The sequence below is a fragment of the Stegastes partitus genome, unplaced genomic scaffold, assembly GCF_000690725.1.
Source record: "Stegastes partitus isolate 25-593 unplaced genomic scaffold, Stegastes_partitus-1.0.2 Scaffold1827, whole genome shotgun sequence".
Taxonomy (NCBI): Eukaryota; Metazoa; Chordata; class Actinopteri; family Pomacentridae; genus Stegastes; species Stegastes partitus.
The window spans coordinates 63951-76195 of NW_007579558.1; the positions used below are offsets into that span (position 1 = coordinate 63951).

The window sequence follows — 12245 nt, forward strand, 5'->3', positions numbered from 1 at the left end:
TGACTTTCATCGTTTACTGTCGGGCGTTTCCTCACACATGCAGCTACAGTCCGGCTTTCGTGGCAACAATGATCCTTCACTGTTTAATTTAAGGTGATTTAAAAGCAGCATCAAGTTGGAATGATTTACTTTCTGAACAATGGAAGGAGCTAAAAGAAAGTTTACTTGATGATGGCGGCACGATTTCAGATCCCCCAGGTGGAAAGAAATAATCAAGCTCAACAAGGCCGTTCAAGTAAACACTCAAACTGAATAAAACTCGAGTGTCGGGGCGCCCGTATAGCTCACCTGGTTGAGCGGGCGACCCATGAACAGGGGCTACAGTCCCCGACGCAGCGGTTGTGAGTTCGAATCCCGCTCATGACCCTTTGCTGCAGGTCTCTCCCTCACTCTTCTCCCCCCTTTCCTGTCTCTCTCCACTGCTCTACATAAAGGCAAAAGCCCAAAAAAATATGTTTAAAAAAAAAAAAAAAAAAACTCGAGTGTCAACCCAAAGTAATCACGGCCGGCACAGGTTAATTCCCTACTTAGCGACTGTTTCTGTTCTCTTTGTGTCAGGGATCAAACTGAGAAATTAAAAATGAAGAATATGGGTGCACTGGATCAGAGACGTGAGCTTTTCTGTCACATTAACTCCATTCAGCAGCGTCCTCTAATGTGTGGGCGCCTACTGCTTATTTAGAGCAAAGGTGGAGGTACGTTTTTTAAAGTCGTTTGTCAACAAAAGTTACACAAAACTACGACAGCAACATGAATGAAGCTTGGTAGGGATTTTGAGCAGGTGTACAAAGGAAAAACTTTGCTCCAAATCCCTGTATTTCAAATGGTGAGATAAGGCTTGGGAGGAGGACACATGTAAAACAACTCAGGGCACCTGGATAGCTCAGCGGGTAGCGACCCATGTACGGTGGCTAGAATCCCCGATGCAGCGACTGCGGTTCGATTCCAGCCAGTGGCTCATTTCCCTGCATGTCCTTCCCCCACTCTCCTCCCCATGTTTCTCTGTCACTGTCAACCATCATTAAAGGCGGAAAAGCCCAAAAATAAATCTTAAAAAAACTCACCAACTAAGGGTTTTGTCACACAAATGAAGATCACCAGACTTTGTAAGTGCTACACAGTTGTTCTGTAATAAAAGAAAAAGAATCTTCCGACCCGTCGCCCCTGTATTTTTTGCCCGATTAAATCCACATTTTGTTATGTATCAGCCTGAAATTTGGTACATTTGTTAAGAAAGTGTAGGAATGAGCTAATGTATAACTTAAAGGGTCTTATAATGCCTGTTTCACTGTCAAACAGAAACCCAGGTGTGATTTTATTTTTCTTTTTTACCCAAAAAACAAAACTGCATCAGTTGTCCTATTATAAAGGAGATTGTTAAATAAATTAAAGTTATTTTTTTTGCCTTTATTGTTGAGAGAGAGACAGGAAAACGGGGGAGAAGAACCTGCAGCAAAGGGCCGTGAGCGGGATTCGAACCCACGGCTGCTGCATCAGAGACTAAAGCCCATAGACATGGGTCGCCCGCTCAACCAGGTGAGCTACAGGGGCAGCCCTATGAAATAAATTAAGACACAAGGGTCTGCTGAAATTTGAAGGCGTTACCCTGGTTATGCGATGACAAGTGTCTTTTCTGGGGATACAAATGCCAGGACGTCATCTTGGAGCAAATACATTTATTGCTCCATTTAGAGTTTTAGGACCAGTCTTCCTTACAAATCATAAATGGAAGTAGGTATAAGAACCTGCGTCTGACCAGTCTGGTAATCACAGAAACCTTACTAAAGCTTTAAACATTATTCCCTTATCTAGCAATCACTCAGGACTGACTGATTAATTGTTTGGTGTGCGAAATGTCAGAAAACAGTAATAAATCAAAATTTTCTCCTAATTAACACTTTTCTAACACTCTTAAGATGTCTTGTTTTGACCGACCATTACTCTCATTACACTCAAACTAATAATTTTCCAACTCTGAGATAAAGAAAAGCAACAAATTCTAACATTTGAGAAGCTGAGCCTGAAAAAATTGCTTTAAAAAAATTAAAACAATTATCAGAGTCGGTGCAGTTTAAGAGAAAGCTCTTACCTTCAGTTTATCAAACTTGTCGTCAACATCCTGTAACCAGGACATGAACTGTCGGGCGTTGAATCGGTCTCTCACTGACGTTTTGCCGTCATCGTTCTGTGAACCAAACCAACAATAACTCATCAAACGCACTGACTTTCCTCACATTAGGTAAATTAACCGCACTGGACGTTGCTCCGTGTTACTTACCTGCACGTCTTGAGGCATGTTGTACACTTCAGCATCCAGCAGAACTGTGCAGGCACTGAAAGGCAGGGTCTGATTGGCTAGTGTTCTTGCTGCCCGGTAATGGACTCGTAAGACTTCCTGCTCATTTGAAACAATCAGCTTTTCCTGAGAAAAGAAAAAAAGGACCAGTAAGCGCTGGAAACCTTTCTGTTTGTGTGTCAATTAATCTGTAACTCGTATCAATAAGCTCTGATATCCGCTTAAGAGCCTTTGAGGGTTTAAGACATGGAGGGTCTCCACGTTAACATTACCGACATTTAAAAACACAGAGTGGAACTACGAACCCTTTCAATGCTGTGCTGCAGTCGCAGTTTCATTCGGACGACCTCTTGCTGTTTGAACATCTCTTTCAGCTGCTCGGGTAAAGATGGAGGCGGAGTTATCTGCTCAAACAAGAGAAGAGACGGAAATGGTTGGAAACATCAGTCGCAGTTAAGTTCACTTTCCTACATTTTAATCTTTACTTGTGTAAACTGACTTGCTTGTGTCAGTAGCTTAAAAATGCAGAGTGAAAATTAGTTTGTTGACATGTAGAAGTGGGCTTCAGTGGCGTCTAAGTGAATCTAATTCTGTTCAGCTTTCAGTATTTGCATGTTTTAAATAAATGGAAGACTTTCTGATCATATATCGAGCCTTAAAAAGCAGAAGAAAACCTGCAGCTACAACCTGAAAAGGAGAAATATGTTAAATAAATGTATATGATAGTGACAAAGACTGACTTGTTGACTTTACCAAATACTAATAGTGATCCAGAAGTATTAAGACTGTAGGACAGGGTGATTATAGATGAATCACAGTTTTGATCAATCTTCACATGAGCTCAAAACAGAAACAGTTATATTAAAATTAAACAGATTCCTGCAGTGACAAGAGCTGTACACGGCGGCTAGCTGTGGTTAGCTGCAGTGTTGGGAGCTGTGATGGGAGCTAGCATATGGACTTTGAGGAGAAACACATTGCTGCCCTCAAATGGCATTTCTACCAACTTCAAAAGCCAAGGAGGTCTGGTAGACGTTGGACTACATCACTGAAATAACTGAAATGCTTCTTTGTTCTTATTTTGTAGCTATTGCTGTTATTAATATGCAACATGGACGTGCTCAGGCATGCTCACATGTCTCCAGCATATTTTAAAACAACAACATATGGGCATGTCAACAAGGTTAAAATGTAAATTTTATGAAAAAGAGGTCCTTAATATACTGATATGACAAACTTTAACTGTGAGATTCTCTGAAATCAACACAATTATTTGTAATTTATTTAGAGTTAATGCCAATCGCACATTATGTTTACAGATGATAGAATCTGAAGACAGTGATGATCAGTGTCAGCAGCACTTGAGAAACCTGGTGGTCTATTGTCTTATACAATCAGAACCTAAGCCCAGGTTAATATGACAGTTGTAGCAACAACAACCCCGCCTTTAGCACAGTCACATTACAGCTGCTGGTTCGCTACTTTACCTAACTGCCAGTTTCATACTAAATCAAAAGTGCAAAGCTGAAAATGTGTCACTAGGCTGACGGATATCAGGAAGTTTAAAGTGTCTCAGTATTAAAGTGGGCCGTTCAATTAAGAATTTCATGACACAGCTTGACCAGAATGAGAAATATCAGAAACTAGATGACTCACTGTTGGTATACACAGTTTGCTGAGCGGGTTTCCGTCTAGGAGGTAGGATCCATTGAAGGTCACATATTCGTCGTAATACTGTGGCGGCTGAGGGGTGACGCTGCACAACACTTTGCGCTTCTCCTCTATCTTCTTCCGGATGTGCAGGAACTCGTAGTAAGGGTTGGCCCTCTCTGTCTGGTACGGCTGGATCTCCTCCAGCTTTACAGAGTCCACAATAGCTGCCAGAGACTGCTGGCCTCGCTCCTTGTCCTGCTGCGAGGTGGAGCAAGATTGGGAGGTCGACATCTTCGGCATCTTCCTCTTCCGTGGATGTGGTACGTGCATGTCCACCTCATCGTCTGTAGAGCGAACCTTGAGCTTCGCCCCGGAGGAATCGGAGTCCCGGTCTCCAGATTGCGGCGACGAGCTCCCTGAGGTGTTGCTGCTGACGTCCGACTGAGCCACCGGCTGGATGGCGCATTGACTCTGCTCTTCTATGGCCGACGATGACTCTGGTTTCTCGTCGGCAGGCGTCACCTCCATCTGCTCTGACAGGACCTCTGCTTTGAATTCAGACAAGCCTTCTGTGTTCAGGCTGCCTTCGACGGACAAAGTCTCCGACGTAAGAGGAACAGCAGCACCACAGCTGCTCTCTGAGCTCTGAGTGACGTCGGTCATCTCTTCAGCTTGGTGTTCTGGGCTCGAAGAAGGCACGCTGTCCTTCTCCATCTGAACATCGAGACAAGGGCCTGCAGCCTCACTGGAAGGTCTTGATTTCTGGCAGTCTTGGTTATCTACATCCATATCCTCTGGAGAACATTTGGACTCTGTGTTAGTTTTGCCAAAACCTGGCAAGGACTCCCCTGCAGTGGAGCTGGGAATGTGTGAGCTGGTGGACGGCACAGGACTCCCCACCCCTTCAGTTCTTAGGTTATCGGAATCTGTTTCCATATTTTCTGGTTCAGGTCCATCACCAGGCTCTGCAAGTTTGTCTTTGTGGTCAGAAACCTGCGTGGATTCTGTCTGCTGCTGATTCTCAATACCAGAAGATGAGAGTGGTTCTCTCTGCTGGAGCGCCGCCGGCTCAGCAGTGGGAGAAGCTGCAGACATTGGAGGCTGATCCGATTCTTTATTAATACATTCTGCCTGTGAAGCCTCCATCAGACTCTGGACATCTGTCACAACAGGAGGATCAGAGAAAGCAGTGCTCCTCTGCTCTGCTGACCCTGTTTGAGAGCCGCTGCACTGTGAGACACCGGACTGCGGAAGTGTTGGGTTTTTACTTGGAAGATCTTTGTTTAACAGTTGTGTTGTCAAGCATCCAGCAGTGCTCCCTTCCCTTTCTGTGGCTGATTCAGCAACTGAATTTGAATATTGTTGACTACTGAGACTCTCCTCAGTTTCTGAGGGCTCCTTTGTTCTCAGCTCCTCTCCAGTAGTCAGGCTGGATTTTGGCAGAGTTTCAACAGCTTTACCTTCAGTCGATGAGTTGGCATCCTCGTCCAGAATTGCCCTGAGGTACGGAGACTCATGTCTGCCAGACAGCAGCGTCCGATTAGTTTGCGGAGCATCTGGAAGACTGTTGCAATCTTTATCGTGAACAGACGGCGACCTGGTGGCTTGAATGACAAGGGAAGACTGGAGAAACGCAGGTTGGGAGTCTGAGGCTTCCAGGTTCATGTCAGAGTCGTATTCAACGTTTCTGGGTGTTAATGTTGTGGCCTGACATGAATCCTCTGAGCTAGCAACAGAGACTAAAGACACAGACCTGGACATGAGGCCACAGCGCTCGCTCTCCGGCCGAGGCGATCTGGTCAGACAGTTTTCCACGGCTGACATGACCTTTGCGCTGATAGAAGGTAGACTCTTCCCATCCAGAGACATTGTCCTGGGGCTGGTTCCGTCCTTCAGGGGTTTGTCTCTGCTGTGGACGTCAGATGATTCAGAACTTTTTGAGCGCATTAACTCCTTACTCAAGCATGGTTCAATTTTTGTCCTGTCTTTGGGCTTGGACTTCCCTGGATCTGCCAGAGGCCGCTGTTTAAGCCGCTCCCGCTCTTTCTGTTTGATTTTTTCCAGGTGCTTCCGATGCCACTGCTCAATCTCTTGGTCTTTCAGGCTGAGCATGCGCTCAAAGCTGGTCTGCATTAGGTCATCATTCACAAGCCTTTTTTCTTTTGGCTTGGTGTCTCGTGTTGCTGGAGCAGCTTTTGATTTGGCCTTGTCTGCATCCGTTTCGTTGGGTTTGGCCTTGCTGATTTTGGCCTGCTGGGAGCGGTCTTTGTGCCGGTCTTTATCCTTCTCCTTGTGTCTATCTGAGTCACGATCTCGCCGGTCACGATCCTTCTCTGGCGTTCTCACAACTTCCTCCTTTGATTTAGTAGATAAGGACTTGCTGCCCTCAGACAGATAACTCTTCTTCTCCTCTAAAAGCAGCTTCAGATTGGAGCTTGAGGAAAGAGTCCCATCTTTTACTTTATCTCTCTTTTTCTTGTCGCAGTCCTTTTCTTTGGAGCGATCAGATTTGCTGTGATCTGCGGTCTTCTCCAGGGGTTTTCCTTTCCTATCAGAGTTTGTGCGATCCTTTTCTCTGTGATCCCCGGCACTATACTCTCTGTCCTGCCTCTCCCTATCAGACCGCTTCTCAAACTTATCTTTACTCTTCCTGCTGTCCTCATGCTTTTTTGTTGTGGTTAAGGATTTCAGCTTCTCATTCTCTTTGTAGCTTTTATCTCCCGGTGAGAGGGAAGAAATGGCTCCTGTTCTTTCCTTTTCCTTCCAACGATCCACTGAATTCTGTGGTTCAGCTTTGTCAGAGTGCTCCGTTTTAACCTTTTTTTCCTTGTCAAGATGCCTCTTCTCTATTTTTTCGGAATCTTTTTCCTTTCCTGGGAGCCTCTTGTCAGTTTTCTCGCGTGAGCCTTTTTCAGAGGGCTCCAGCTGTTCTTGATCAGCTGTGATCCCACTTATGGGTTTCTCCTCTGTCTCTTCTTTCATGCTGTTGCTCTGCAGCGACTCCTCAGGAATCCGCCCTGAGCCGTGGCAGTCCACTTTCTCGTCACGCTCACTCAGCTTTGAATCCTTTACCTCTTTACCAGCAGCCTCCTTCCGCTCTTTTTTCACGGCCTTGTCTTTTTCTCGCTCCTCTCGCTGCCTCTTTTCCTTGCTGCCGGAGTGTTTCTCCTTTGTGTTTCTTTCATCTTTGACAGGAGAGGAATCAGAGGACTTCTGGAGCGAACTGTTGTCTTCACCTTCCTTTTTCACTGGCAGATGTTCATCCGTCTCATCACTTTTGAAAAAATTTTCTTTCCAGAACTCTCTGTCAAATTCCAAATTCCTGTGGCTGTCTTTCCTGGCCTCCTTCTGCCTGTGGCGGCTCCGCTCTGCCTCGTATTCCCTCCTGTGTTTGTCTTTCTCCTTGTGTTTAAGTTTATGCTTCTTCACTACTTTGCCATCTAAGTCGGTCTTCCGTAAGGCACCGTCGCTGCTGTCTATACTGTTTCCTATGCTGCCGTCTTTGTAGGGGCTCGAGCGGCCGTCGTCTCCGTCCACACCGGAGTCCTTCTGTTGATGTTTGCTCTTTTCCTTGTGCTTACATCCCTTGGTGCTGGAGCCTTCAGTGCAGTAGTCTGCATCTGTGTAGTGGTTGTACTTGACACCGTCCACCGGACATGAGCTGTCGCTGATGGAAACACACATCTTAGTATTTTCTTGTTTGAGTGGCGTTTGTTTGTCCGTCAGACTGTGGTTCAGTTTGGGAGATTTGATGGTTGACAAATGGAAGAGGTGGACGGATGAGTCGTCTTTAGGACTGAAAGACATCTTAAACGAGTCTTCCTCTCGACCCTTTTCTGTGCTCTCGGACACAGTTGCAAGAGACAGGACCAAAGTTTTGCTGTTCTCTTTCCCATCCTCTTGGTTTTCCTTGTTTTTATTCTGGCTTTTGCTCTTCCTCTTAACTTTACCCTTGTCCTTTTGCTCAGCATTGTCTTTTTTCGACCTTGTGTCTGGCTTGAGGCTCTCTGAGCTTTGCGAGCAGGTGGGGGAGTTCCTTTTCTCCGAGAGGCTCTCCATTTCATCGCTGGAGGTATCCGAGCTGCAGTGGACACGGGACGTCTTCTGCTTTTTGGACTTTGAAGAAGAATCCCCCTTGCCGCTCTGCTTTCCTGCCACATGATTCCTATCTTTGTCCTCCTTCTCCCGCTGCCGGAGTTCCCTCCTGAGGATGTGTCTGTCATTCAGGGCTTTACTGAGATCCTCCTCCTCCTCCTCGTCCTTAAACTCGTACTCATCCAGCCCTGGCACGGACGACGATGCCTTCGTGGCCGGTTTCCCATCCGAGTCCTTTTCAGTATCTGAGTCTTCCATGTTGTCATCCACACTGGATGGATTGACAGAGGGTGGGTCTTCAGAGTCTGAGGAGAAAAAAAGAGAAATCTTAAAATGATACAGTAACACCCAATGAAGCACTTTGATGTAAATGCAAGCACTTAAAATTACTGAAGATTACAAGGTGAGTCCAACACAAAAACTAGTTTATATTATTAATTTCCCTTTTTTCCCTGGTGAAAAAAGAAAAATATAACAATAAAATGTTTAATGGTACAAATACAATTCTGTGACTACAAGTAGTTTGATAAACAAAGCCCCATTTTATCTATCTGTAGTAGATACATTTTATTGACTAATGTGTTGTAAAGTGGATAATAAGTGTAAAACTTGGTATGTTAATATATGACATAACACAGGAGCATCTTCTGCCTACCTGAAGAGCTGTCATCTTGGTCCGACAGTGGCACCTCTCCCTTTAATAGCTGCTCCAGCTCCTGAGAGTCGGCCACGTCCACCGGGCGCTCACCACGCTTGTTGGCTTGGAAGGCGTTGCCACCGTGACGAAGTAAGAGTTTCACAATCTGAAAAAAAAAATTCAAAAGGATACTCAAACTCTCTTGACAAACACACAATTCTTGCATGATTAGGAAAATACTGCAAAAAATTCAAATGACAAAAATGTTTGATTTTCACTTCAAATTTGGACAACTACTGCCCTTTAAAGCAACACAATCTAAACAAATACTACAATGTGGCCTCATTTACAAGCAAAACAACTCTAAAAACTAGTATCTGCAGATGAAAAAAGTCTAATGTCAACCTTATTGCACTATTTGACATTTTACTTTGAGAAAAAGGCTACAAACAGTTTACATTTGGATTTATAAACTATTGTATAATGCATAGTCTGCAATAATGTATGGACAATGGCTATAAATTATTCTTCTGTTTAACATTTTGACAAGATGGCAAACAGGAATACATGACGCCAAAGGTGACACTGCTTGTCAAATTGTGACGTTTTATTTTGGCTCAGACATTAACATTATTACTGTCATTTAACTACTGTAAATGCCTTCATAAAATGTTTTGATATGTGTGCACTGAGGCATTATTTTGTTACACATTCAGCAACGTCAGATCTGTGCGGAGTCCAGAATCAGAGCTGCAATAGGACTTTTAAAACCTGCTGTTATGGACAAACTTAAAGAAAAGCTCTTACGTCTTTGTGCCCGCTGCTGGAAGCATCGTGTAGTGGCGTGTCGTCATCCAGACCCTGCGTGTTCACCTCTGCGCCTGCTGCTATTAAGACCTTGGCCACGTCGTAGTAACCAAGATTACAGGCTTCGTGAAGAGGAGTCCAGCCTGGTGAGAGAGTTGCACGATTCAGTGCTGCAATTAATATCAAATATAACCTGCTACTTTCTCAATTTTCCAGCACAAAAAACACAACATCAGCACAGGAGGGAGCAACGTGCGCACTGATTACTGCCGGTGTTATCTCTTTGAATCAGCAGCTGTTACTCAGCTTCATGTCATTATTAGCAGCCATCCAGACATAATGAAAGCTGTTAAATGATTATCTCCCGCGGCATCGTACCTGCAAAGTCTTTGACATTGACATCAGCTCCCAGGCTAATGAGCTCCTTAACTTGCTTGGCATCTCCCCGGATGGCTGCCATGTGAAGGGGAGTCTCCCCTCGCTCGTTCCTCTTGTTGACCTTGTCTTTCTGCCGAGACGAGGCGCTGCTGGGGACTTTCTTCTGCACAGGGGTCGTTTGTGAGGGGTGACTGGGTGTAGAGTCTGGATTGCAGGCGGAAAAGGGAAAAAAGGACTTAAATGATGCTTGAAGAGAAAGCCTGTCAGAGGTTGAGATTTACTACTTTCTCTCTGGAATAGAATAAACAACTACAGTAAATCCGGTTTTACTGGGAACCTGAGAGACTGTTTTGGAAATGCACGTATTTGCTCTCCAAAGACTCAGATGAGCAGACTGGCAGCAGCAGGTGCTTAGTTTAAATGTCAAACTGCAACTGCAATGAGACCGATTTCACTGTAAAGCTCACTATTTTCAGCAGATTCGAATCAACTGTCCGAGCCTATTTTTCACGACAAACAGCACCGCATCACAAAGAAACAACACAAGCAACATTTTTGAGCAGTTACGCGAAATATTAGACCCACTCTCGAAACAACCATGAAATACTGGAGAGTGCACTTGTTAAGATGCTCAAAGGCATGAGTCATCCAATAGTAAATATACTCTGAGCCATCTTGAGGATGTGGTTTAGGTGAGAGGGCAGGTACACAAACCTGGACTGTTGGCAGTCATCTGCATTAAGAGAGCCATCTGTTTGCGCTCTGACAGCGGGTACCCAAACAAAAGGTTAGGTGCCTGGGACTTCTTGCCCCCAGCCTCCTTTTTAACCTTCTTCTTGTCTGGTCCATCTTTATCTGCAACAGAAACAAGAAAGAGTGTTAAGAGCGATCCGAGAGGCAGTCTAATCCGCAGTCTCATCGTCACAGTGACATGTTTTTCCTCCTCCCCTTGTATCTGTTGAGCACGCAGAGAAACAGATGACAAGCATGAGGTTTGAAAAAAAGGGGGACAATAAAAAAAGACAGCATTCTCTGAAGCCAGCCAAGTGCAGACGACTCTCCTCGGGCCCCCCCCCTCCCCACGTCTCCGCCGGTTGTTACTAAACACAAACATGCGTGAGCTGTAACGGGGGCAGATGCAAGGCACAAAAAAAACACACGCACGTGCATGTGTGTATGTGTGTTAACAGCGGAGCAGCAGCAGCGCAAAGTGGGTGACGTGACTCGGAGGAGGAGGACACGGGGGCTGAGGATCGGGCTGCAGCGATTACCTGCGTATATCCTGCAGGGAGGCACTAATCTCTCTCCCCAGGTCTCACTCGACTGGCCTGGGTCTGAGTCATCTACAGTGCAAAGCAGAGAGGATGGGGAGGGAGGTAGGGAGGGGGAAGTAGAGGAGGGAGGGAGGGGAGAGCAAGGAGGGGGTGGAAGGGTGGGAAAGCACTGCATTAACGCTCACTCTCGCCGCTCACCCTCCTCATTTCACATGTACTCAAACACAGACAAAGGCACACTCGCGCTCCACACACAGATTATGAGTCATGGCAACACAGGAGACAGGAGAGGAGATCCGATCCGAGGTGGTCAGCGGAGCCATTACTTCCCATTTCGTCCTACAGCTGCCCAGCGCAGGACCTGAGAGGCACCGGGGGAAAAGCTATCGGAAGGCAAAGCCGCCCTCCGTGCCAGTTTAGCTTTGTAACCTGCGTAGCATAAATTATGCTTTTGAAATTGAGGGTTCTTGTCTGTTAGAATGATGCAGGACCACACAATGAAAATCATTATGTTGAGCTTTGCTCTACAGAGGAGATGAAGGCAAACCTGCGGGACCTCAAGCCGTCTATAAACATGTACTCTATTTATTGTAATTATGGCTGTACAATACACCAAGCTATTTATAGGTTTCAAATCTGATGTAAACACAGAGTTAACTTCTAACTAAATGGCGGGAGCAGAATAGTGTTTACATAAGTAAGAGAGTCAGCTTAAGATGTCTGTAACGTGAAGTCGAGCACTTCAGCGAGCGCTTACCTCCAACACAAAGACAATTACTTGGAAATCAGTACACTGCCAGTACAGTTCTCAGCGACTGCAAAGCACTTGTACCCTCCTCAGTGGAACAATGCATTCAGAACAGCTTTTTATTTTTATTCTGTATTTAGACTTTTTAATACTCTTCTCCTTTTATTGTACTAGCACCATCTGTTTTTTTCTTGCACCTTGAATTGGTCTTCTACCAGCACAATTTTGCACCTTTTTTCTTCTACCAGCACGATTTGCATGTTATTTTCCTTATTTTTCTTAAACGTAACATGTGTGAGCTACCGGACACCTTGAATTTCCCCAAGGTGATGAATAAAGTATCTATATATCTCTCTT

The 12245-nt window shown here is 45.2% G+C and overlaps 1 protein-coding gene across 2 annotated transcripts in view; it reads right to left on the reverse strand.

Moving 5' to 3' along the window:
• ankrd12 (ankyrin repeat domain 12) overlaps window positions 1–12245 on the reverse strand; it is a 39281-nt gene that overhangs the window by 3041 nt on the left and 23995 nt on the right. The window contains exons 4-12 of one of the 2 annotated variants that reach the window (XM_008302523.1): window positions 11138–11209; window positions 10581–10721; window positions 9867–10070; window positions 9489–9631; window positions 8700–8847; window positions 3953–8349; window positions 2602–2700; window positions 2279–2422; window positions 2090–2185 (exon numbers count right to left, since the gene is read on the reverse strand). In XM_008302523.1, coding sequence (XP_008300745.1) covers window positions 2090–2185; window positions 2279–2422; window positions 2602–2700; window positions 3953–8349; window positions 8700–8847; window positions 9489–9631; window positions 9867–10070; window positions 10581–10721; window positions 11138–11209 — 5444 coding nt within the window. The remainder of the gene's footprint in view (window positions 1–2089; window positions 2186–2278; window positions 2423–2601; window positions 2701–3952; window positions 8350–8699; window positions 8848–9488; window positions 9632–9866; window positions 10071–10580; window positions 10722–11137; window positions 11210–12245) is intronic. The other variant, XM_008302524.1, reaches the window with a different exon arrangement.